General features: G+C 41.4%; 2 protein-coding genes across 5 annotated transcripts in view; both read right to left on the reverse strand.

The window, feature by feature from the left end:
* SYNRG (synergin gamma) overlaps positions 1-16,835 on the reverse strand; it is a 38,898-nt gene extending 22,063 nt beyond the window's left edge. For 3 of the 4 annotated variants that reach the window (XM_082776623.1, XM_082776624.1, XM_082776622.1), the window contains exons 1-12: positions 16,706-16,835; positions 12,652-12,692; positions 11,446-11,564; positions 9,368-9,498; positions 8,976-9,081; positions 8,243-8,354; positions 6,780-7,079; positions 5,824-6,045; positions 3,481-3,558; positions 2,565-2,761; positions 1,606-1,857; positions 638-774 (exon numbers count right to left, since the gene is read on the reverse strand). In XM_082776623.1, the coding sequence (XP_082632749.1) occupies positions 638-774; positions 1,606-1,857; positions 2,565-2,761; positions 3,481-3,558; positions 5,824-6,045; positions 6,780-7,079; positions 8,243-8,354; positions 8,976-9,081; positions 9,368-9,498; positions 11,446-11,564; positions 12,652-12,692; positions 16,706-16,806 (1,796 nt within the window). In that variant the 5' untranslated portion in view covers positions 16,807-16,835. The remainder of the gene's footprint in view (positions 1-637; positions 775-1,605; positions 1,858-2,564; positions 2,762-3,480; positions 3,559-5,823; positions 6,046-6,779; positions 7,080-8,242; positions 8,355-8,975; positions 9,082-9,367; positions 9,499-11,445; positions 11,565-12,651; positions 12,693-16,705) is intronic. The other variant, XM_082776625.1, reaches the window with a different exon arrangement.
* Positions 16,836-18,434: 1,599 nt separating this feature from the next.
* Positions 18,435-25,276, reverse strand: DDX52 (DExD-box helicase 52; the record flags this gene model as incomplete). The annotated part of the gene is given in 17 exon segments (XM_082776588.1): positions 18,435-19,003; positions 19,615-19,707; positions 20,305-20,376; positions 20,527-20,602; positions 20,979-21,129; positions 21,363-21,485; positions 21,993-22,024; positions 22,027-22,081; positions 22,379-22,380; positions 22,383-22,582; positions 22,735-22,807; positions 23,330-23,441; positions 23,641-23,784; positions 23,993-24,178; positions 24,371-24,501; positions 24,827-25,028; positions 25,190-25,276. Coding segments are annotated over 17 exon segments (1,827 nt in total). The 3' UTR covers positions 18,435-18,915.
* Between the last annotated feature and the right edge of the window lie 1,620 nt (positions 25,277-26,896).

The raw sequence follows: 26,896 nt of genomic DNA on the forward strand, positions 1-26,896 counted from the left end.
CTTAAGTCTACATAAGATTTCAATTCAGATTTATATTCAGCTATCAACAACGTACATGCTAGCCAGAGAAATAACAAAAACCCTGTCCACTAAAGTTCTCTGTCATTTAAGAGTACAATGTCATGCTTTTTGCATGAATTCCAGGGTCCATATTCAGGGCCTGAAAAAAGACCTTGATGTCAGCAAATGGTTTCTGTCAACTCCAACAAACACTGGGTCAAGCTATTAATGGAAGCACACAACACTAAATGCAGAACCCCCCTGTCCTTGTGTATTTTTTTCTGAATAGCTTTATGTAAGATTTTTGCCCGAATGCACAGTATGAAGTAACTTTCAATTGCCTGTGCAGTAGTGTAAACACTTGAAAACCTAGCCCCACACCTTGTATGTGCAATTTACCTCAGCATGGTGACTGGAATGGTAAAGAATGGCCAACCACCTATGGCACATCAAATGTCATTTTTGATTCAGAAAGCCTAATTGTAGTTGTAACAACCTTCAGAAGAAATTGTCAGAGTAGAAGTCATGTGACAGAAGAAAATTACAGGCTAGAAAGCTACCCACAAAAGAGGAAAGCACTTCATCTCTTAAAAGAATTCTAAAATACTGAAGGGGTGGAAATCAAAAGATCTGCTACCTGCTCCGATGCTGTGAACTGGTTGCTTTGGAGGAGCCAGCTCCATCCCCTTGGAAATCAGTGAAAGTTTCATCTAGTGAGCCAGACTTTGAAGCATCTTGAAACTCTTGGAAGTCATCATCTTCTGGTTTTACTACCTGCATTACAAATAACATGTAAATTGATATACTGTTGTCTCTCCAAATTGTCATATAACATGAAAGTAGATCAGTAACGTGATACACTCCAAAAAAATCAACAAAACTACAACCCTTTCAACATTAGTAAGCAAAATTAGTATGGTCAGTGTTTCCACTTCACCTGTACCTCACCCAGTCAACACATACAAGGTGTATAGGATTACAGATAGTATGCATGAAGAACAGCTGAGTAAGGAACTCTATTCCCTTCACATTAAATGTATTATTGATCGTAGCCATGTAATCTTTTAATATAGGATAACTATTAATAATTTAAATCAGTCAGTAACTTAAATCGATAGATACATAGAGCAAAACCACCAAAAAGATGAACCATATTTGCAAAACAGAAAAATTGATCTCAACGTGATTTACAATGTTGTAAAAAAAGAAAAAAAAAGAAAAAAAGAGGGTTTTAGTTTTTATAGTTTGCATCTTCTCCCAAAAACTCTTATTTCTAACTATTCTGTAATCTGATAGGTTCTATCATGTAGTTTAACCTAAAATTCCATTTTTTGTGCATTACGAAGTCCTAACTAAAATTCTCTTTCAATTCAATTAGTTTGTAATGGAGAAAGTTGTACCTCTTATAATGCTACCAGAAAGAAATGGAAAGAATAAAAGGACATTCACAGCAGCATGACTTCACATTTTTAGATGCCACATTCTGGATTCCAGCTTTTTTTTGTTCTGCTTACTTAAAGCCTGTTGTCATTACACAGCTTTGAAACATTCAGGCTAATTCTCTTTCCAGGACAGTATTTGCCACAAAACAGAGCGAGCTCTAACCTGACTTGGTGGGTAGGATGGCATGAAAGCTCCCGAAGGCTGTGCTGCAGCTCCACCCGCTGGTGCCGTTATGTTCATTCCTATCACAGCTGGTCCGATGCTAAGAGGCATGGAGACAGGTGGTGGTCCAGAGGGCATCAGAGGCTGCTGGCTTACTGTGGCAGGCAGCGGCATCGGAAATCCAGTTAAAGTGGGGACAGGGGCAGCTGGAAACTGGTTTAACACATCAGGACTCACTGCAGGTATTCCTCTCTGCAAAGGCAGAAAAGCAAAGACAACTGTATAGAACACATCAGCAAAAAGGCATATTGCATTCTCACTCCTAGCTCTAGCTTGTATTATTGAAACCATTAAAGTTATTGAAACCATGAAAGAGCAGGGTTCTGCTCCAGCTTCAGGTAGATCTTCTGAAATGGAAAAATGTGACCAAGAGCCTATATAAACAAAATGAATCCTATTCAACACCCTGACGGCTGGAGTTACTCCGAGGTCGATGATACCCACCTGGGTGAGCAGAGACATTTGACAGCATTTTTGTTTAGCTTTTAGTAAATCAGTCTAGCATGCACAGGCAAGCAAAGCTATGCTGAACTTGGCATGTGCTATATAGTCCACTCCCACGAGATCTTCATTGCTCTTTCATTCTTCATTCCTCTTAGTTTTCATACAAGGCTGGTATTTAGAAATAAATGGTAAGAGATGATACTATGCTGACAAAGAATTGAAGACTAAAATTCACACTCCACTGGCTCAGGAGAGAGGTAGCAAGCAAGGGCTAAAATTACAGTCCTACTGAAGTTACAGGGGAAGCTTCTCCTCTGGACTTCATCAAAGTAGTATTTTATTTTATTTTTTACGGCTGTGGCACACCATCCCTTTGTGCTAACATGCAGTCAGTCTACGGCAGATTAGTTAAGTGAATTACCTTTTTGCACAAATCCCCTAAGCCTTAGACGTACCTGTGTTACTGCTATCATAGCCAGGACGGAGTACAGCTCTTCTTTCGTGAGCTTCCCAGGGGTGGTACGGTTGGCTAAAGCCCATATTTGTCCAAGAGTCTCTCTGGGCAATCCAGATGACATCAGGATGGGATACAGCTTAGCTGTATCTATTCCAGCAGGAGTCAAAGTGGTTTCTAAAATTTTCTTATACAGCTCTGTTAAGAGGGAGTCAGCATTAGGCAGTAACAACTGCTGTTTTCAGGCAAGTTTAAGACTGCATTTCTACTTTATCTCAAACTCAACATTATATCAAATTAATAACATTCTAAAGTGTAAGGTAAGGCAGCAACATTCTGGTGTTGTATGCCATCATCACTTCTAATCTAAATGTGTTATTGGAAGATCTTTATGCACAAGTTTAAAACAAGCAAAGAAGAAATACTTTATACAAAATACATTTAGTGCTTTATTACAAAACATGTTTCTTTAATAAAATTGTAGGATAATCCATATAAAAATATATTTATAAAAGTTTTATGTATTTAAATCTCAGTGTAATCAATATTAGCATGGTAAACAGAAAATGCATGCTACAGTAATTTGCATGTATAAGATAAACAGCCTTAAGAAATGGGCCTCCTCAATTAAAAGAGATGCCAGAAACAGACTGCCCATGAAAGCAGTCTTATTAGCAACAGCGACCTCTAACATAATCTGCTTTCATTAGAAATTTTAGGTTAAGGATTTAGCATGCTTGAAGAAAATCCTTTCTTCAAATGTAGATGAAGCCACCATAAATGTAACATATCAGAAATGCAGGATTCGTTTGATAACTGAAGAAAAATGCTTAAAACCAATAAACAGTAACGTACGCTCACCAAAACATTCACACCTTACATTGCCCACTTAGTTAAATGCCCACTTTCACATTTACCTGGGACCAAACTATCGTTGTAAATCCAAGGAGGCAACATTTGCTGAATTGGGTCCTGTGAAGGGAATACTCCAACTCCTAAACGCGTTCCATTTAGTAGGAAAAAGAAAGGCACGGTTGTATTAAGACGGACAGATTCAGAGTATAAAGGTCTTTGAGACTAGATCATAGTTTGGCGGCATCATTTAGCTTTTCAGGCAAAGATTTCAGATAGGAATCACTGTGCTCAGAGGAAAAACAGCCACTGCAGAAATACGTATTTCGACATAACTAGAATGATTTGGGGGTAACAGCAAGAATACAGTTATATACACAATGAAATAAGGAGCTCCTCATTTGCCGAATTTCCAGTTGTACAGAAGCTCAGGTCTCGTTGTCTCTTAAAATTGCTTAACAGCAGCAATGCAATATCAAACTAACCTTCCCGTCAGCTGCATACTATTAGGACTACTTGTGGAATAAATTAATACCTTCCAGAAGCATAAGAACCATTCACAACATTCCTCCAGAAAATCCTTAGTGGGGAAACCCACAAACAGCCTATTATACTGAATCTCAGCAAGATCTTTTCCCATGTTCCCAAAAACATAACCATTGCCTCATTGCTCCCACACTTCAGAACCGGAAGGCATCACAGCTGCCTTCACTGCCATGAGCTTCTGTGTGACCTGCCACAACTCCGTCCCTGTGAACTGATTGCTTCCTTCTCCACTACATTAACTCTTCCCCTTGGTCTCGCATTTACATCCCATCTAGCTCCTCCTGAGCAGATTTTGTGCTCATTTTTATGGAACATGAGAAACTCAAAATAATTTTGGATTTCGTGGTCTTTTCTACTCACTCTTTCCCAGTGCACCTCGACTTCCACATGGATCATCTCCTGACTGCAATCTAATTTCTAATCATCCTGTAACTCCACGTACATTTTAACAACCAATTCCTTCCATTTCTCCACCCAAGGAAAATAAATTTCCTATTTTCTCCAATTTCATTGTTGTTATTCAGCTTTAACCACTCTTCCACAGACATGTATGCACAGACATTTATCCAATTCTTGCTTCCCACCCTTGAATCTCTGATAAAATTCAGCCCCTACAAATCAAATAATGAGAAATAAAAAGGAGTTCTGTCATATTTAGTTGATAGATAAGTGAGTCTTATTCAAAATGCTGATAATATCCAGATGGCTAAAGGTCTGCCATTTTTCAACTTTATCACTTAACTACTGAATTTCTGTTCCTCACAAAGCACTTCAGCTCATCTTTCAGAACACCCTTAACAACCTTTAGACGTATTCTTAACTATTGTTGCTCTCCAATTGTATTGAGTTTGTGCAAAAACAATGCAATTGACTGAACTATGAATAAATGAACAGCTCCTATTTCATTCTGCAGACTCTTTAAAGTCACCTTTAGCAATTTACTGTGTATTAAAAAGCCCCTCCATTATTAAAAATGTCTATTCAAACCATTTAACTTCATCCAATATTAAAACAAACAAAAACTCATTGGATAAGAAAATATTTGAAAGCAACATACCCAGTGACTGAGAAGAGGAACATACAAGATTATTAATAAAAAGTCATGGTACCTCTAGGCAAAAAACAATTGCTCGGGAAAGTGCCTAATTCAATTATCTACACACCAGAAGCTTTCTCTCACTTCTCTGTCTCCTTTCACCCTCCAGTAAAGTGAGATGACAAAAAGGGCTACATTTATTTTTATCATACTTGACTACACTTGAGCTCAGATTTCATGTAACCCTTGAATATAACATCAGAGCACTTACCAAGGTGTACCAGACAACCTTGCATTTATTTTGATTGAAATAAAACAAAACCAAACGTTTAATAGTCAGCTTTAATAAAATCGAAGCTGGAACTAAAGCTGGTCCAGCTTTTGAAATGTTTATCTCTAAAACACAGTTTGAAATGTAATACATATGAATGGCAAACTGTTTGGCAAATAAGTATAAGCGAGCTAAGAGCTTTAAGCTAACAAGATTTTATCCTTTCAAATTTAAAAGATGGAAAATAACCATGACGTTGACCATCTTTAAATAAAAACATAACATTTCTAATTCTCCAAGAAAGAGGACAGAACATTGTAAAACAGAAGACCTGATTAAACAAACGTGTTAAAAGTGATCACAGCAGTAAACTCACGTGGAAAAGTTCAAAGCAAAATCACAGCTGTTACTTTTAGCATAGAGCAGGAGGCCCTGACATTATTCAAGCAGGCATTCAGAGCAAAATTATGCAGGATTGGTCTTAGAATTAGTGTACAGAGTGTTAGCGTTCAAGCAGCGTCTTATTAAGTTCTGTCAAATGTTTCGTTTGCTCACCACACTCTTCAACTGCTATGTTTTGTTCTGAAGCCTTGTGCGCCTCTGCAGCTGTGGTACCACTTTCGTGTCCACCTACAACATCCCAGTCATTGATGCCTAGACTGGGGCGAACTTGTCTCGCAGCTGAGGCTTTGTGCCCAACTTCAGATGTTTTAAGTTTGGTTTGCTCTTGTTCAGATTCATTTGAGCCATTATCTAAGACTTTCTCCAAGGAAGAGCCTGAATAAACAGCAGGAGGAATTATTTATATTTTGTTATTAATCACTCAGACTGTAATTCCACACCTTCAGACAAAAGTATTATTGGTACCACTGACAAATGCTGAAGAAAACCTGCTCCATCTCAGAACAATAGCACCAACCCTGTTCAAACACTTTTATGGTCTGATTCTGCTTTTCACTTACCATGTATATATAACAAATTCAACTAACAAGAAGCAATGAGTTGGGAATAGATTAAACTATTTTCTGTATTAGGAATACTGTTGCATAATCATCTGTGCATTGGTAGCAAAAGCACGATTTAAGGCTCAGGTCCAATATTTACATAAGCAAAATTCTTCACATTAATCTTACCAACATCCACTTAGCCTCCAGGAGAGGAAGCACATAAGTGTTCCACATCAGCGTAAGTTATTTTTTATACCACCATTTCAACTCTTCTACTACATGTACTTAAGATGACGTTAGTACACAAGACTTAATTCACTTAAGATCAGACAGATGCATATTTAGCCATCTTCAGATCCACCCAGGACTTGCTTTTACAGTGCAGTTCTAAGGGAAGCAGGAAGGGGACTCGAATCATCTTTCCCTGTGGATCAGCAGGTTTCTACTTAATTGACTGTATATATATCTTTCAGAAAGACAAAAAAAAAAAAAAACGCAAAGGCTCTCCATAGCTCTATGACAGAAGTTGATATTAAAAAAAAAATATATATACTTCAGAGTTACCTGTTTTATGGATATTGGGTGAAGATGCAGAGGTAGGAAAATAAGGAACCTGCCCAATTGTACCATGCAGGATGGATAACACTGGAGTCTGGGCTGGAGGGAGAGGCTGACCCACAGCCTTTTCTGAAAGCAGTTGCCCAACCTCAGTACCAGAATGGAAAGGCTGAAAAGGCTGAGAGGCAGGCTGAGGCACCAGTTTGGGGATTTCAACAGGCCCTTGTATAAAATCACTAAATTCTTCATCATCGAGAAAAGCAGAGTGGGAAACAGATACAGCAGAATGGGATGATGTGGGATGATCTGTAAAATGCAATGAACACAACGCAAAGTGATGAGGAAGAAGGTTTTTAAGTGGAAAGGTAGGAAAAATGGCAAATACTAGCTAATCACAACAAATGGGTGAGAAGAAATGGCAACTTGACAGAGATGAGAACAGCGGTTACTGTCAGCATAAACACATGAGGTAAAACGGAGCAGCCACTTCCAACCATGCATCTTCTCTCCCAGACTTTTAAAATGTAAATACTTTGATTGAAGCTTGATTCTTAACACTGGCTATCGAAGTATTCTATTTGTTTTAAACAGACGGGGTCAGAATAAATCAAGAGGTGATATTTCAAATTGGACATCCTCAGAAATTCAAAATGCATTATGAGACAAAATAAATGTATATTCATTTAGACAGTTTTCTGCTCAATCCCTTCCTTATTTACCCATTTTAGCAGAACTGTTATAGGGTGGGCAAATCAACAAACCATGGGAAAATGTCAGAAAACACTTGTAACTTCAGAATTATCAAAGAGTAAATCCACAGCAGAGAAAGATTTTACATGGGACAAAACTTATCTAGATGAGCTTCATTTCAGGCATAGAGCAAGCTATATTATAACCCTCAGTAAATCTTTAGTAAATAATTATTAAGAAGTACTAATACCAAAGAGGTATTATTGTACTAATACAAAGAGAGAATACCAAAGGCTTCGGTTTGACCATACCAAGGCAATGGTACAGAAGTACTGTTGCAGTACTTTGAAGTTTTTATACAATGTTTTGATCATTCTTAACACATATGGCATTTCTCAGCTTCAAAAGCACTCTGCAAAACATTAATTAATGCTTTGAAGAGAAAAGAACTCAATTATATCAGTTATAATGGAAAGATAAAGAAAGTTACTATCACTGGCCTGAACATCCATTACCAATTCCCATGATATTTCACATTAATCATTTCATATTACACTCTCTTTTGAAGATTATCAACTCTTCTAATAAAAGCTGAAATCTAATACTTTACCCTGATAACCTGAGTGAGTAAGCAGTTGCTAGGATGACACATTATTTTACAAAACATTAATTAATTCACTTTACACCACCAAATTAATACTTCTTCCAATTAGTTCCTCCTGCTGAGGATTTCAAATATGAGTTTTATTTTCAGCTGGAAGATAGGAAAAATGACAAACCTGGCTTTTTTGGGTGTGATGCTGGTGTTGGGTGCATCTTAGCATCTCTAGAAAAACCATCTAAATTTCCTTTAATGGCTTCCAGTGCATCATCCCTGCTTTTCTCACCTGCCTGAAACACGACAGAACATGTTTTGAAAAATTCAGAGCAGAACTCAGTTTTCTTTTCAATGTCCACACTTGTTCAGTACAAAATCTAGCAATGCCTGCTGTTAGATTAAAGTTTTCCTCCTCCCGCAACACCTACTTGAAGCATATTAACATCAGCTCCCATATTTAGAAGGCATGTATTTTGCAGACTACACAATAACAGCACTGCTCAGTTTAAGACCTGTGCTTTATGTACAGGAGCAATACAGAAACCTCACTTGACTATTTGGAGTCTTGCAGATACGAGTCTTTAAGCTCACTGGAAGTGTTCAAAACTTTGGACAAAGCTAACAAACAAGCCACCAAACACTGTTTTAGAAGCCTCAGTCTTCCAAACGTTACATGCAAGGTTGGTTTAAATTTATTTTTTCAAACGTTGATTTCATTTTCAACGCCAGCTTTTGTTTACAGTATACAAAGAGCAAAAAGGACTGAATATTCCAGATGCTTTCAAAGATCTAATCTGATGTCTCATGCAAGTTCCCCACTTGCTTGCTTGCCAGCCAAAAAAGAGCGCCCCATAAAAGCCATTAAAAAAATAAAACTGAAGAAATGAACATTGCAGTTATTATTTAGGCCATACCTTAGGTTTCACACTGCTCAGGAGCCGCAACTTTTGCTTCTGCTCTTCAAACTGGCGCCGCTTTCGTTCTTCTTCTAAGAACTTCTGCTGATGCTCAAACCTCTTTCTGAAGCAAAATAATAAGAAAGAAAAATCAAAAAATAATTTCATTACAATTTTCAAGTCAACCTTCTGCTCAGTTTTTCTACTTCTGTCTCAAATTCAGACGGCTTGGTGCGCACATTTCCAGTTATCCTCTGAATTGTACGACAGCCAAAAATATTCTATACCCCTAAATTGACTTTTTTACTAGAGAAGCTATCATTAATATTTTTGCTGTGTGGACTATACTTCCAGACTATATCTACCTCTTAAAAAAAGAATTTCCCAAGAGTAAATAAAGTCTCACTTACTGCTGTTCTTCTGCAAACTGCTTCTGCATGTCAGGGGTGTACTGCGGGGCTGCTGGACGCATTCCCAGGAAAGAAGCCTGGCCCATGTAAGGCATTCCAGCTGCTGGCATCGGACCCAAAGGCATGCCCCCCTACAACAAAAGACATATTACAGCTCCTACATCTTTTTTTTTTTTTCTTGCTCACAAATAAAGGCAAACCACTGACAAATGCACCGTGTCAGATTATGAACTAGCTAGGTCTCCTAAAATTAAGAGCATTAGGAGTGCTGGATGAGCAGCCTCTGAGCACGAACTGTCACTGAATTAAGCGATGGTCACTCAGTAGATGGCACTCTTCCCTCTCAATAATGATTACAGTTCTTAAAGGATTTTAGACAGTGCGATGGCCTGCTGGTCAAATGTAAAAAGCAAGACCAGATCCACAATATCTACCTCAAAGGAAGGAACATTACAGGCATTCTACACGTATGTTTTTTATTTAAAAACACGTGTGGTTTTTTATTTGTTTGTTTGTTTTTACGGGTTTACTTTTGTTTATTTATTTATTAAGTTTTGTTTCCTGCTCTCAGTGATTGCACAATACTTTTTGAATTCCATGCTAAAGGTGCGCACTCCTAACCAGTAACAGATGCTGGCAAGACCTGGTCTGGTCACTTTGCAAACAAAGCTTATCCAGGGAACCAACTGAGGGAGAAAGCATACAGCAATAGCCAAGAAGAAACTTGTCTGAATAAACTGCATGCATAAGAGAAATATTTGCTGATATATAGTTATAGCAACAAGGCTTGCCTAGTATAGAAGGAGCCAGAAATTAAGTTATTTCTATTACGAGTCATTTTGTGTTTGGTATCAGAACATGTAGGAAGAGAATAAAGGCTATTATTTTTAGACCAGCTCTCATAAAAACATCTTCCCACTATAAGCTTTACAAAATTAATGTAATAAACTCCAGGTGGGGGTGGGAAGGGAGGGGAGCATAAGGAGATGGCAAGATGCAATATATTCTGGTTGTCACAGCAATTTGGTTACAAAGCCACACCAATACATTAAATTTCAGCAAAGTGCAAATTCGCACATAAGAACAGATGGTACTAAACAGAAAACAAAATATTAAAAAAAATAGAAAATATTGTACTAGCTACTTATGCTTTGTTCTTATTCCCTAATTAGTAACAATAAAGAAAATGTTGCTTGAAGCAAGAAAAAAAAAAAAGTAACATGGGAGCTAGGAAAAATGGGAAAACTGGTGTGAGAAAATACAGCACATTTATGAGGCCCTTTGTTCCCTATAACAAGGTATTTTAAAATAAATTTTATGAATTGCCACTTACATTTAAAATATATATTTCTATTAACTACAGCATTTGAATTACAAAAGGCTAAAAAAAAAATTCAGTGAGTTGGTCATGACTGGACTGCACACACAGTCACTTCATAACAGTTTGCAAGGGTCTCAGTTAAAATCCTGCACAAAATGTCACCTTAGCAGTAAGTACGTGAAACCAAAGCAAAAGAAAAAGCACAAAGTAAAATTAAAAAGGCAGAAGGGACGTGCTGTGGGAGTTTTGAATTATAGTTATTTAACAACCCAATAGTATTGCTAACCACACTCTGGAGTAGGTGGCATCTGATAGCTTTTCAAGATCTTGCTGATGTTTTTTTCCCTTTCCTGTTCAGAAACCATGCTTCTCTTATCACACTTTGATGTCATAACACGTATAATGAAATGAAAGTTCAGATTCTGACAACTTTGAGTGGACTACAACAGTCAAGACACGTTAAGTTTAACTGATGCCATCCTTGCATTTCTCTCCACTCTACAACAGTGAGTAAAGTTTGCCAAACTCTCCCTACCCAGATCCCAATGAAACCTGGAGAATTCATTAAATACCAGAAATATCTTCAAAGAGAATAATTTCAATTATGACATCCCACTACGAACTAACACCCACGCTCCGGCTTCCAGCCAAGTTCTCCCCTCTCATCTCCCTGCAGTTGTGAGAAGGAGACAGCGCCAGCTGCCACCTTTCAGTCGTGCAAAGCACCTCATCTCAGTCGTGTTTCACTGCCACACACCTGCATGGCCATAGGTCCGGGAGGCATCTGAGACCCGTAATTCATTCCCATCATGCCTGGCATGTTGGACTGCATGACAGGAACCATTGGAAATCCTTGCTGTTGCATAGGAATCATCCCTGTAATAAAACATTACACAAAGTAAGCACCTAGTTAGTGTCAAAGCTCTGCATTTTGTTTAGTGTATAAACTGAACCACCACAGCGAAGCAACTGCAAACAAATCTCAGGCTTGCTGGAACGATTCAGAAATAAAAAAACAGGCTGCACTGCAGGCAGCCACTGGATTTCCTTAAGCTAGATACTGGTCAGCCTAAGGGAAGAAATGTTTTGGGGTTTGTCAGTAATTTGTCATTTTTTGTCAAATGACAAATTGTCATTTGTCAGTAAAGGATAAATTTAAACGAAATTGGACAAATCAAGACGGATTTTATTAATTTGCTGAATAAAGACAAACTGATTATGTTTCAGGATCTTCGTATCTCATTTTGCTACCTTGGGAGTCCTGCACTAAGAAGAAGCAGACACTTGCTACCAGCACCCCCCGAGACGATTAGAACTGAGCATCCCATGCAAAAGCACTCCAGGAGGGCCACAACGAACTCAGAAGTAACTCATAAATCAGTTCCTGACCCTTTTAATACGACAACGGCCACTTCCCCTTCAAGTTCCCCTGTATTTTCCATTAATTAAACAAACAGCTCTGCAACGTGAATGAGAACAAAGGCAATTCAAGGTTGTGGCTCTCCTATTGTATTAATACTTTCACACAGGTTGTGACTCTTGTCCCGGGGTCTTGCTGAGCTTTGTAAATATTTACCAGGCCTTGCAACACCCACACAGTATGGGTATACACAGCTGGTGGGTGAAGCAGAAAGAGGTTAAACGCCACACTCAAAATAATAAGAATAAAAAAAAATCGTTAAGGCCAATTCAGGTTCAAACAAACCAGGGATGTAGTTTTTCTGGATCTTTAACCTTGCACTCTGGTAACACTACTACTTTGACATTGCACAGAAAGTTTTATAAATAGAGTTGTAAGATTCAACTTCCCAGTATTGAACTGAAGGGGAAAAAAAACAGCTAAGGAGTTCACTTCATAATCCCTCTTCTGAGCAACATCATTAAGTAGAAGTTCCCTGAAGTTGGTTAATGTATCTAAACAAAGTAATGAACTCAGTGCTCACAACTTTAAGTTCACACATACCTTGAGGGGGGCCCAAGCCACCTGCGACAGGAAACATGAAGCTGGAAGAGGAGGAAAAAATGGTACATGAAAGTCTGTGATTTGAGCGCAAATATAAATGAACGAAAAAGTTACCTCGACCTGCATGTCAACACCACCAGCCTAAATCTCCCCCATTCTGGTCAGCACATCCATCTGCTGCTGCTGGTCTCACAGATGAGACGCCCACTAAATTACACAAAAGCACCCCTGCTGGAGATCCCCTGAAACCACCCAGGCTGCAGAGCGATGGAGGATAAGATTTTATCCTCCATAACAGCACTAAGATGGTTTTGACTCATCCACATCACCCACAGAAGAGCTCTCAGCACCTACGCAGGTTGGGAAGAGGTCAGTTTGTTAATTTGGGCTAGGCCTTGGAGCACTGCAGAATGAATAAGCATCTCCTGGTGGAAGCATCTGATTCAGCAAGACCATTAACCGCACCAGCAAGCAGCCCTCAGCTCCTCAGTAACAATTTCCTGCAGAAAAATAAACCGCCCGTGAGACCCTACCATGTTCCTGCCTCCGAAATAGGTGCAGCACAATGTAACGTAGCTCCTACTTTCTCTAATTTACAAGTAAAACGGTGATATGGGAAAAAATATTCATTCCAGTATCAAGCTCCAAGCACACCTGCGGGAAGAACTGTTAAAAATTCAACCAAAAATATAATGGCAAACTTCAGTCCTCGCTTTCACATGGCAGCACGTGCTGTGCGGCCAGACTGAAAAAGGAGGGACCTGGCTTCGAAGGCTCCCTTGCAAGCGACTCAGAAGCGTAGGTCAGCAATAATTTACCAAATGGGAACTTCAGCCAGTGTCCCAACCAGCTATTACATCAAAACACCATGCAGAGACAAACGCTTTTATCGATATTCGATAGCCCTCAGCACGACGGTGGGTTTAAAAGAAACTGCCTGAGAGTAAAGGAAGGATAGCCACCATGGCTGACTGCAGCCAGTTTTGCAAAACCTGCAGGAAATCAGAAAGCCAATCAGATTTGTCTTTATGAAAGAGCTGTGCAATATAAATACAAAGACAAAATAAGGAATTTAGCTCGTGGTTAAACATGTGATTTAATTGCAGCCACTCGCTACACAGACAGCGGGGTACGTGGTCACCACGACAACCCCTATTACTCCTCATCTCATCCTCTAACTTGGAACCTTCGTCATGCTTTGGCTTTTCCTTTACCCTAATCACCACGCTACGTTTTAATTTCTCCTTCCACAGCTAACATACGCTTATGTCTTCGAGCAGGTCTAGGTCTTATCGCCCTTAATCACGACAATTTTAGGTTCTTCTGCTTGAAACGCTGGGCAGACATACACGGCCTCCCCTCAAAACAAATGATGGGATCATTGGGATTGGATTCAATTCACTTTAAACCGCGACCAAGTTCTACTCAATTCACTGGTGTTCAGGTCGCTCATTCTGATCCGCTCCCCAGAGTAGAAGCACTAGCATTATGAAGACAAACAGTTTACTAAAACTCACAGCGGGATCCAGGACTGAACTCCTATATTGCTCAGGAAAACACTTTTCTCCATCGAAGGGCTGAAGCCCAGTGAATTAACTGGATTTTGCCTGCACTGGTTTTCAGCCATGGAAATAGTCTTGTGTGTGTCCTGACAACCCCAGAGCGCCATCTGGGCCATAGAGCCTCTTAAAATGCAGGTAATGTCAGACGTGTAAAGCTCCTGTCATATGCCAGATCTGCAAGTACAGCAATTTTAGGCTTCTTTAAGAAATACCTTTCTTTGTCTCTTCCGAATTATAAACTATTTAACTTTAATTTTGAAAAGCTTACAAGTATCAAAAAATGTTCTTCACTTTTTGTTGCCCCTTCTTGTTGAGGAACCTGGTCAAGGAAGAGTTCTTCCAAATTAGTAAACATAACACAAACTGAACAAGCATGGCAAGATACCCCTGCTTGTTGGAAGCAAATAAGGTACAGAGCATTAAATATTTATCCCTTCCTACTGAGCTCCTGATTTATTTATAAGTCTCAGTTTAAAAAAAAAAAAAAAAAGACAAAAACCAATCAAACAAAAAACCTTGCAGCTAATTAGAGGGCACTGGAAGAAGAGGTAGTTAACAGAAGTGGCAAAGCAAGCTCCTTTAGCACAGTTCTCCCCATGTGCAGCCAGGATTCGTCTCAGGTCTAGAGATCGTCCACATGCAAATGTACATAATCCCTACCAAGTTTTTAAACACAAAAAACAGCAGCTTTATTTCTAAACTAATTTTGGGGGATGCAAAAGAAAAAGTATATCCACACATCTGGTTAAAGCAGCTGATTAGCATCGCTGAAAAAGAAAGCTAACTCTCAGACATTTCTTAGATAAAACTGAAGCACTGCAGAAAGCCACAGAACTTGATAAACTATACTGATAAAAGTAGCAGCAGCAGCAGCTTTCTTCTGAAGAAGGCATTTGAATTCCAGGTGCCTCAAAATAACAACACTGACAGGAATGAAGAATAAGGAGATGACATGACAACAGAGCAGTCTTTAAAGGAAAAAAAAGGGGGGGAGCATGCTGAAATAGGTCTGTAAGGACCAGTACAGCACTTAGGGCCTGAAGAGCACTCGCTGCTGGTTGCCAGCACGCTCCAGAATTACCAAATGCACTTTCTAGACTGAAGGAAACCTTCGTGACCCCAGTTGTTTAAAATAGCACACTTGATAGTAGTGAACTGATCTATTTTAATAAGGGTTTTTATTCCTTGTTATTTCCAAAGGGGATTTAACTGCAGCTGCAGGCTTCGCTGTTGTTCTCAGAAGTGGAAGCTCTCCACTGGCTAGGTTGATGCAACTAGATGCAATACTTTAGGTCACTCAGTACAAAAACGTAACACACGTCACATAGTGTGCACAAAACAGAATAAGCACAAGGAAAGTGAAGCAACTACACTAGAACAGAGCTCTTAAAGCAGCGATATAAACCCATAAACTCTTATCGGGTAAGCATCTTAAATATCAAAACCAAAAATCAGGTTCAGTCAAAACGCAGGAGCGCAGGGAGGAGCGACTTCCCTTCTGTATTCATACCGCACTTACAAAGCTCCAAACTACGCACAACATCATTCTGTCTACAACTGGATTTTCAAACCCTCTCGCTCCCAATGAGTGAAGCCTCAGCCTACCAACACACTGCACACCAAGTGTCTTTTTCACTGTATTTCCACCCAGAAACCCACAGGAATGAAAGCGAAACAAGCAAAGAAACCCCAGCACACCAAACAAATCTCTGCCTGCAGACTTCTTCCTCCAAGAAACCAGAACAGGAGCAAGGGGAAACAATGACTCCACACTGCTTTTATTCCTCTAAGCCTACAGTGGCTTGACGTTTTTGCTACTTTCTTACTCGCTAAACAGACAGTGTTGCTCTAAGAGGTTACAGGGTTTGTCCAGCCCCTCACAAGAAGTGTTGCAGAGTTATAGGTACAGGGAAATACCAAGATAGCCGCCTGCTCCTTCCAAAATACAGAGATAAAGCACATAAATAAATACCCACAGTGGTGGTCCCAGAGCCCTGGGGGCACAGGGCAGACCCCAGAAGCTCCCACACGCTGCAGGCTCCAGGCAGCCGGGGTGACCCAACCCACCCAAATTGCCTTTGTGAGAGACGAATTCACCCAACCGCCCTCAAAGTAGGACAAGGGATAAACAGCACGCAGGAGCCTGTGTTCAATATATATCTATGTTGCATCACCAAGTCTTCAAAGACAGCAAAACGCAGGGCTCCCTCCCTTCCCCAAACCCACCGCCACACAATAAAACCTCCCCCTTATTGCTGCTTTTTCCTCCTGACACCATTCCCGGCTCCCCCACCGCCCCCAGCACCAAACCCCCTCCTGCCCAGGTACCCCAGACCGCCGCTGAGGTACCTGAGGGGGCTCCGGGGACCCCCCTCTCCCAGCACTTCCCTCCTCCTCCTCACCTTCATCCCCCTCCTCCTCCTCCTCCTCCCTCCCTCCCTCCCTCCCCGCAGCCCCTCTCCCGTCTCAGCCCGGCTCCGCCGAGCACCGACCTGGCTCCCCCCGCTCCTCCCGGCGCCCCGCCGCCCCCCGGCGCCCCTCCGCCTCCACCGCCGCCTCCTCCCCCAGCGCCGGGCCCTGCCCGCAGCGCCATCTTCCCGCTCCGGCCCCGCTCCCAGCTGGGCCCCGCTGGTGGCGGCGGCGGCTTCCGGGGCCGGGCCCCAGCCTCAGCCCGCCCTCGGCCCGCAGCGGGGCGGAGGAGGAGGATGAGGAGGAGCCGGGGATGAAGGGCCGGGCCCCGGGAAGCCCCCGCTGGGTGCCCGCCCTCGCTGGGGTTTGGTGTGGGGTTGGGGTCCGGCCTCGCCTTCTTGCTCCGTTGTCTCACCGCACGGGAAGGGGCAGCCCTCGCTCTTTTCTTCGTTTTAAAACGCCTGAGGTGTTTTCATAGCTCCTCGCCTGCCATCTGTGCTGCTGGCAGGAGCGGCGGCGGCACCGGCGAAACGCTGCTGCCAGGGGAAAGGGGTGAAAGGCAGCACCAGTGCTTCCATGAAAACAAAGCAGTGCCAGCCTTCCCCTCACACCCCAGCAGCACCCAGGGAGGCCAGCTCCAGCTGGCTTCCCCAGCTGCCATCGCAATGTTCCCCTACCAGCACTGCTTTTTCTATTTAATGCAGTCAAAAGCAGGCTTGCACCAACCAGCCCTGGGGAGGGCAGTGGAAAAGTTACTTTATTACCTTTTAACCGTGCCAGCCAAAATCCTCAGAAGTATTGAAAAATAAAAGCCTGCTTGCTGGGGTGCTGCATGATTTACTAGCCAGTCACACAGCTGGGCAGAAGCTGCTCATCTCCCTTAATAAGTTCAGCCAAAGCTTGCTAAAATACATTACAAAGCAGGGAAGTCCTGGAGTTGTTCTTTATCCTCAGGCAAAGAAGCTATTCAGCACGACAGCTTTTCAGTACTTCACAGAGTAAATTCTAAGCAGCATAGTGCTTAAGCTTTAATATGCTACTGGTTAGGGTCAGAAAACACGTTAAAATCAAACCCAGTCTGAGCAAAACATCTAGGTGAGAGCTGAAGCTTTCATTTCATAACCAAATCCCCCTAAAGAGTCATCATCTTTCTACACAACTGGAATTACACCCAGCTAGGCAAGAAAAAGATGTTCATGAGCAAAAGCTGTTTTCCCTCTTCCCACCACTACTAGAATAAGCACATGCATTATATATGTTAGCAGTATCTTTTCAAGCAATCTTACTCAAATTGTAATATATATTCCACATCCCATCTATCATCATTACCTTGCAGCAAATGACTTGGTATTTATGAGAACATATGACTGAAGTTTTAGATACACAGGCAAATTCATTCATAGATGTCAAAATGAAGGTGTTTCCTGTATAACCCAAATATAAGGTGCAATCCTGCAGACAAAGTGAAAGCAATTTAGCTTTTCTTATTAAACTTTAATGTATTTTAGCAAGCTTTGTCTGAATAAACAATTAAGAGTACTCTGCTATAAGTGATTTAAACAGAGCTGGGATCCATTTCCAAAATGGATTAAGTATGAGAAAACAAGACAATACTAACAGGACTGTTTGCTTAAAGAATTATAGTTGCAAAGGAGAAGCCATTCCTGCATTACTGGACTTCTGACACGACAAGGTGGATTAAGAACACAGATGAGGTAGGTGGAGCCTGACCTTTTTACACAGCAGAATGAGGAATAATGTATGCAGACGTGTCCCATCAAGGTTATATAAACAAGTCTCTGTATTAAAGTATTCAATGACCTTATTTATTCTGTTCTGAGGCTTAAATATGAAATAACACAAAGTTAGTTGGAGTTACAGGCACGTAAAAAAAAAAGTCATTTTTTGCTTATTAGATATTTCAAAAGTAGTATGAACGGAGACTTTACTTCCACCTATATACATGGTGGTGTATTTTTTTTGTCTGTTTTATAAAAAAAAGTTCACCGTGTCTTCTGCAAATTTATTAGGGATCACCTGACCACAAAACTAACAGTATTTCCAACTAACAATGCAAAACTAAGTGACAGTAACGGATGTTATTTTTGAACTATCGTTCAGAAACATAAGGTATTTATGGCAAGACCACATTGTTCAGCTTCTATAAGAAGCATTCAGGAATCCTCTGCAGGCATTTCAGTAGATACTTTCTTGCACGTAAACATTTCCCTTCCCCTTTGCCATCACCTTTGTTCTTCTGTTCTTCAACATGGACTGGGGCATAAGTCCCAGCTCAGCTTTTTGAAGCAGTCTTTAACTTCCCAGCATCTGTAACTTGGTTAGCTTTCTTTTTTTCCTTAATGTTCTCCTTTGCAGTTCCCCTACAAGAAACACATTGGAGATTAAGACAGCTGAACATTGCATATGGAAAAAAAAAGTACGTAGCAACATCCCAGACATCAGTCTTTTTATGTTTTACTGCAACTGAACATAAATCCTTCAGTTGCAAGTCTGCAGCACGCGTAATTGTGCTCTTCACAACCACTGTCCACCACACTGAACTGCTGCACCCCAGACAGCCTTATTCTGGGAGCTCTAGTCATTACAATTTAAGATCTATTTTTTGTATTAACAATTCATGCACTAAAAGAAAGCCAGCCCTTAGCCAGAAGAGGAGCAGGTAAGGTCTAGCATTCTGCTAGGACTGCTAGTCTGAAGTCTGGCTTTACAGCCGGTGGTTGAAACTCAGCTCGTTACAGAGCTGCCTGAAATGCTGCCGCCTCATGTGGCACCACATAAGGTGAACTGATGGCATTTATCCAAGCTCCAGTAAGCAGATACTGACACTAAAACTTCACCATCACTACAAGCATTGTGACTCAGTGGTGCGTTCAAACAAGATGTTGGTTACTGCGGAGGAAGCTCGCTTGCCTTTCCTGTAGAAAAGCCATCTCGAAAGGAGGAAAAAAAAAAAAAAAAAAAAAAAACTTACTTTTTACTTTTCTTCTTTTTTAAGAAGCACTGAGGAGTGGTACAAATTGCTTCTCTCGTTAGTGGTTTCTTAATGAATTTCTTCTTTTCTTTGCTGAGAACAATATTTAGTGAAGAAGGATTAAGTGTCTTCAACAGACAAACATTAATATTCAAAGTAAATAAAACAGACAATGAAAACCTGTACTGGTTGTTAGGGATTTACAGGTCTGAAGGTATTGTCAGTGTTTATTCCAAGATCAGTTCAGCTACTTATCCATGACATTTACCATATCTTCATTGATCCATGACTTCATCTCCATGATATTCCAACTTTATTTTAAGACACAGGGTTTATGTTTATACACAGATTTCTAACTTTGAAAACTATTACAAGTTAATCAGTTCTGCACAAAAAAAAAGCGTTACAAAGCACTAATTACAAATCTATCTATATGCATACATCCCTACACCATTTTAAGGTAACTTTTTCAACGTGTCAGAAGTCTGATTCCTAACTGTGAGCCTAGGCAATCTAGGGCATATTTCAGGGAGCATATGTTTTTCCTGGAGTTAACTGCTTAAAACACCACCCCCATCTAAAATTCCTTTTGCAGGTGAACTGTACTTTTTGCAACCCTTTTATCCCAAGCACCCCTCATGCAAGCTTTTGAAATGGACAACAAATCGTAAACTACTCAAATGAACGTACCTCTGAAGTTTGGGAAAATGTTTTATGTAGCCGGGCACAGGACAGCCAGCTCGCTGAATGACGTTAGCTATACTGGAAAGGAGAGGAAGGAAGAGATTAACTCTGGCAGTAAGTGATGGGAGAAGAGAGAAGAAGGTCCCATGGACCAGACAGAACCCTACGGTTCAATAATACACTATACAAAACGTAACACGGATTTTTGCTGTATCATTTTTGATTTACCTTCGTAATAAAGGTTTATCATCTTCTGTAAAGAAAGTGACTGCTTTTCCTGTGTGCCCTGCTCTTCCTGTACGACCTGTCAAACAAATTTAACAGAGTAGAAGAGATTTTACTTCAAATACCTTTCTTTATTCTATTCCTCTTCACAGCCCCAGCCTCCCAGCATATGATGTTAATATACTAAGCATACTACGAAGCAGCTGATCCCCAAAGATTGTTTCTACTGCACAAAAGCACACATCTGAAAGAATCAAGTGTCCAAGATTCATAGAAGCTTGAAAAAAAAAGGAACTCAGTTTTACTGAAAGTTGAGGCCAGGTAAAACTAGCTCTAGTGAGCTAGTGCTATAGCAACAGAGTCTTGGTTCTACGATTTTCACTTTTGCACAGGAGAATCTCCATTAAAGATTTAAGAACTAAGAAAAAGGACACACTCTGTGAACAAGCACTCACCTATCCGATGGATGTACTCCACTGCACTCGTTGGCAAATCGTAATTAATGACCATATTTACTCCTTTGAAGTCAATCCCTCGAGCTAGCAAGGCTGTGCAGATGAGCACCCAGATCTTCCCAGATCTGAAACCGTGTACTACGTTATCTCTCTAAGAAAAGAAAAGAAACATACTTGGGAACTGTCTGATTAGAAGTCCAAGAAAGGAGATGAACTTATTTCCTAAAAGGTGTCATGTGAACAAGCAAAACCAAACCTCTCAACCAAAACCTGCAATAAATTACTGTCAAACTTACCTGCAGCAACATTAGAAAGAAAGGTTAAAAAACAGGTGTTGTCAAGTATTATAAAAAAATAAAAAGAAAAGAAATTATATCCTCCCACCTGTTGCTGAGTTTTGTCTGCATGGATGACATCCACATTGATGCCTTCATAAATCAGTTCATGGAAAAGCTCTTTAGCCCTCTCAATAGACTGCACAAAAACAAGGACTGGAGGAGAAAAACCCTGCAAAATAATAAGTTGTATAAGGTTCACGTCCTTTTTCTACTGTTCTTGGTTGCAGACTGTGTCACTACAGACCTAGTTAGTCCCAGTATTTTACATCTTAGAGAATAACTATTTCTTTTCTAACCAGCAAAAATCTTTGGGAGTCAGATGTAAGCACGTTCAACCCCACTACTTTTGAGTCAGTCTTCACTTAATCATCAGGCTGCATTTTAATCCACAGAAACTTTTTTTTGTTCCCCTCCCTAGGTAAGCAATCCTACTCACTGCCAACTAATATTAAGCAGACCATTAATACAAAACGCTCCCAAGACTCAAACACATAAGCAAGAAGAGGGAACCCTCTCAGTTTTCACAGGGAGAGTAATTTCTATTCCTCTTATACAGTCTTGGATGCTCTTTAGCATATACCACATAGAAGCCTTTGACCTAGGGAATTACATGTTCCTGACAGACACATGGCTTGGTTCAGAACTACACAAGATGTGCTCGATCACTCCAAAATACCTTTTTAACAAGCTCTCTCATTGCCGTTAGTTTCCTGTCTCAGATCCAACAAACAACAGCTCTTGTTCTACTGTCTCCGCTGCAGAGTTCTGAAACCAGAAAACAAATCATACACATGTATTTTACCTGGTGGGTGAGAAACACTGCATGGCTTATTTCACCAGTACACACTCCCAAAGTTTATTTGATGACAAAAGAATGGGCAAACAACATTTTCCCTAGTGTGCGAGAGAGATCTTATACGCGTAAACAAATCTTGAGACAAAGAGCCTGTAGTACTAAGGTTAACAACATACACCAAGCAGGCTGGTGAGGCGAAGAAAGGAAACAGGTCACCCAAGAAAGGAAAAAAGCATGAGAGAGACAGAGCACAACTGCACACCTACCTTGCTCCAACAGACACCAGAACAACACTGTCGAGGTGGAGTTTACACCATTCCTCCACATCCCGTGCAAAGGTTGCACTGAACAAGGCCCTCTTCACAACGTGGGACGTGCACGCCAGGAAGATAGAGGCCAGCTGGTCTCGGAATCCCGTCTTCCCATCTTCAAACAGTTTGTCGGACTCATCCACCACCAGCCACTCCACACTAGGAACAAAGAGGGTTTCTTTTCAGTAAGAGTCGCTTGCAGAGAAGGCAAAAGTTCTAAACAGTCATCAAAGACACAAGAATTACGCACACATACACTTTTAAGTGGCAAAGCTAGCAGCAAAGCCGAATATGATAAAGATTCTCCCTACCTGGTCAAGTCTATTGCTGGAGGATCCTGTTTCAACAAATAAATGAGTCTGTTTGGAGTAGTAACTAGTATATCTAAAGGGAAAAAAATAAATAAAAAAAACAACCAAAGCATTAGATGAGACGTGGACTTTAAAAAGAATGTTAAGAATCATTTTCCAAGCCAATCTGACAGAGGTTTGTTGGTTTGGGGTTAGGACAAGGCACTTCATTGTTGCAGTTCATTTGGGGGAGTATTTAAGCAGCAGAAGATACTGCAAAAAAGTCGTGGATTTTTCTCTCACCTCAAGACTTTATGTAAGTGGTTCTTAAAATCAATCAGGAATAGTTTAGATACAAAAATCATTCTACCGTGCTCTCCTTCAGAGCCCTATATTCTGTGATGTTCGCCTTTTATTAAGCCTACAACTTGGCAAAGTTCTTCTGTCAGCCTCACTTCCTATTTCTTCCATGAAATCTACCTTTTTTTTTTAAGCATTGAGCAATGATTACATGACTTGGGTGGTATTAACCAATCTCCTCACAACCACACAACCCAGAAAAGTCAGGGACATTTCTTATGTTTTCAGAACGCATTTCAGTAGGGAAAACAATTACCAAATTTCTTAGATGACTTGGGCCCAAACTTCTTCGCTGCTTCAACTGCCTTCTGGATCATGTGTATCCTGAAGCCTGTCCCCTCAGCCAACTTCACCAGCTCCCGATGTGTCTGAGAAGACAGCAACACAGACTACATTTACAGAAGCTGATCAGCTTTGAAACCAGAAAAAAACAAACAAACAGGCATTCCTGAAGGAACAGTTTCAAACATCACCCAGATTTCAGCATTAGAGAGAGCTGTCCAGCCTTCTTAGCATTATAAACGTACAAGTACATAAATACGACAACCCTTTCCCCACAGCACACACCTGGCTAGCAAGTTCTCGGGTAGGCGCTATGATCAGAGCTCTGAATCCTTTGTTCATAGGTTGTTTCAGGTGCGTTAAGAGAGGAATACAAAATGCCAGTGTTTTTCCAGACCCGGTAGGAGCAGAAGCTAGGAGTTCCCGCCCCTACAAGAGAAAAGGGCATTATTTTACTAGAAAAAAAAACAAACATAAAACCAAAAAAAAAAGTCACACGCATGTAAAGATTAATGCTACAAACCAACCCCAAATACCTTAGTAAAAGCACAGATAAAAAAAAGTCTTATGACAAGGGCATTTTGAACCATGGTGCACTGGATGTCTCTGTAACGACACGCGATACCAGAAGGCTTACATGAAGCATGACGGGAATGGCCTGCATCTGGATTGGTGTTGGGACCTGGAAGCCAGCAGCTCGGACATTCTCCATGATTTTGGGGTGGATTTTGTACTCCTTTTGGAGTTGTTCAAACGTGGCAATTGGGTCAGGAAGATCTGTACCTTGAACATTAATCTTGTGCTGATTTCTGAAGCGGTTTATCTGAAAGGCAGGAGGCAAACTCTTTATTTTCACAGCATAAAACTAAATACATACGGATTAATCTTCTGATTACTTTCCCAGACTCAGTCACCCTCCTCCCAAGGGGAACTGCCAGAAGTGAGCACCGACTTCAGATGAAACACCCACAGAAAGCGAATAATCAGTGGCTACGTTAGAATGCTGGGGTCCTACCTTTTCTCTTCTCAAGCGCTCAAGCTTTTCCGCAGTAGGTTTTTTGTCTTTCGTGCCTTTGATTTTTGCTTCCAGCGAGGACATCCACATTATTCCATTATTTTCTGACAGCTCTGGAATTGACGCTGCTTCTAAAGGTTTGAAGAAACAAACTTTCTGTTAGTGAAATCTAGTAAAAAAAATACATGGTAAAGAAGGACAACTCAAAACCATTTTTGTCTCATTCGCACCTTAGTTAAAGAACAGCAATCACATCCCCATGCCTTAATATTGTAACATGGCCCAAACGATTATCAGCTCTGATACAACACAGCTGAAGTACCCTGAAGTCCCTTTTTTTTTTTTTTTTTTTCCCAGAGTAAAGTGACTTACAGCATCTGCAGATTTAAAGTAAACTCAAACAAGAAGCACAAACTCTGTCAAGGCACTCCACCACACGTACGCGTACACAAATACCTTGCATCTTTTTCCTTTTTCTCTTCCCTCTTCCATTTTCTGCCGTTCTTTTTCTCTTCCCCGGCACCTCCTCGCTTTTTTCCTCTGCTCCATCCTCCTCCTGCAACCCTCCTCGCTCCGCAGACCCCTGAGGGGCTCCCTCCTTGCTCCCGAAGAAGTCGAGGCCCCCCGGCGAGCCGCCGCCGCCGCCCCCCTTTATCACCTGCGGGCAGCAGAGGGGAAAACGCTGACGGGGCGCCCAGCGCCGCCAGGCCGCGGCGGGACCGGGCCCTGCCGCGGGGCCGGGCCGGGCCGGGAGCGGCCCCAGGGCCCGGCCCCAAACCCCCGGGGCTCCCCCGGGGGTTCCCCCGCCGAGCCCCGCACCCCGAAGCGCCTCGCGTCGCGCCCGAAGCGCCGCACATCGAAACGGGCCCCGGCGCCCAGGCGGCGGAACAGCTCCTGCGCCTCCATGCTGCCGCCCGGCCGGAAGCACAAGGCACTTCCGGGGCGCGGGGCCCATAGCAACGGGCCCATAGCAACGGGCCCGGCCAGGCCGCGCCAGGCCCCGCCTGTTTTTTGTTTTCTTTTTTTGTTTTCTTTCTTTTTTTTTTTTTTTTTTTTCTCCCATAATTCTAAGTGTGATCCAACCACGTGCACATTTTCCCTCAGTACTTACAAGCACGACACAACTTTGGGTGGGAGGGGGGAATAAGGAAAACTGTGCGAAACCCGTATATTTACTTCCTGGAGCAATTTCAAGCATCGCTCAAGGCTTCAGTCACCTGCGTGATATGTAAACGGATCAGAAATACCGAATCTGGTATATGAGCCGTAAAACTGTTCTACATCTTTATAGGCTCATCGCGGCATTTTGTGCTTTTGTGTATTCCTGATGGCAAGTTAATTACACTGACTGCTGCACCTATTTTAAAGGCACAGCTCATTTAAATGAAAGGACAAAAGCTTTTGTAAGAAGTTTTTGTTCGTGCGTGTCTGCGCTTTCATGATTTACAGTATCATTAGCTGGTCTCAAAGGGCTGACGGGGGAATCGCTCTTCTATCAATCACAGTGCCAGCAAGCACAGATTATCAGCTCCGCTGGGCACAAACACGCTGCCTCCCAGGGATGTAAACTTGGGCCCTAGGTATTTCTGAGGAGGAAAACCAGTGGTTTATTAACATGTTCTGACCTTTTCATTGTCAGGATCGTCCCTGGTTTTACATTCTCTTCATCAATTGACTGGGAAGTCCCTTTGTGATCTGCTACAAGTGGCTCTGCCTTGCTCTGTGAAAGTTTAAGAATGTTTCTCTTGGTCTGATTTAAATCCATTGCAGTCAAAAATATGGGGGGCTCAAATCTTCACTAGCCTCTTGATTTTAAGACCCATTTTAAGACCCACGCTGACAAAGATTTCTGTGTGCATTTGACATGAAGCACCTCAGGAGTTCCAGTGACAACTAAACTGAAGTCAGGCACATGCAGTTTATTTGTTTAATCCTTGATGTACACTGATGCAATACAGCTTCACATGCATGCAACTGTGCTTAAAGAAATAATTTTAGAGGCAAAGATAGGAGCAAGAGAGCAACTGGCTCAGCTGTTCAGTACAATCAGAGAAAGATCAGAACTCATTTAATTAATCTATTTATTCATTATGATAAACTGAGAGGCAGAGTAGTAAAGGTAAGTCTCCTTGTACTCTGTATCAGATCAAACTACTGATACCGTGCCTGGTGTTCTTGAGGCAGAACAAACAAATCCAATTAAGCAACATAACATCAGCATTACAAAAACTATTTCATGTAATAAAATTCTCAAGGGCCAAACATCTACATTACCGAAGTCTGAGAGCCCCAAGACATACAGGCAACGGTTGTTCTTCCTGTAACATTCACTACTTTAATTACGAGCTTTGAGATGAAAAATGGCATAAACGAGATTCTCCCCACAGTCCGTATCTGCCTGATTTATAGCACTTTTCCTTTGCCAAACTTCTGACTTCCTAGCAGAGGGGGTGGAAGCAGACGCACAGAAACTGCGGGTGGGCACAGAGCTCCACCACTGCTGTGTCCCTCGTTGGTGTCCGTGCC

The sequence above is a fragment of the Aythya marila genome, assembly GCF_965140915.1.
Source record: "Aythya marila genome assembly, chromosome: 20".
Classification (NCBI taxonomy): Eukaryota; Metazoa; Chordata; class Aves; order Anseriformes; family Anatidae; genus Aythya; species Aythya marila.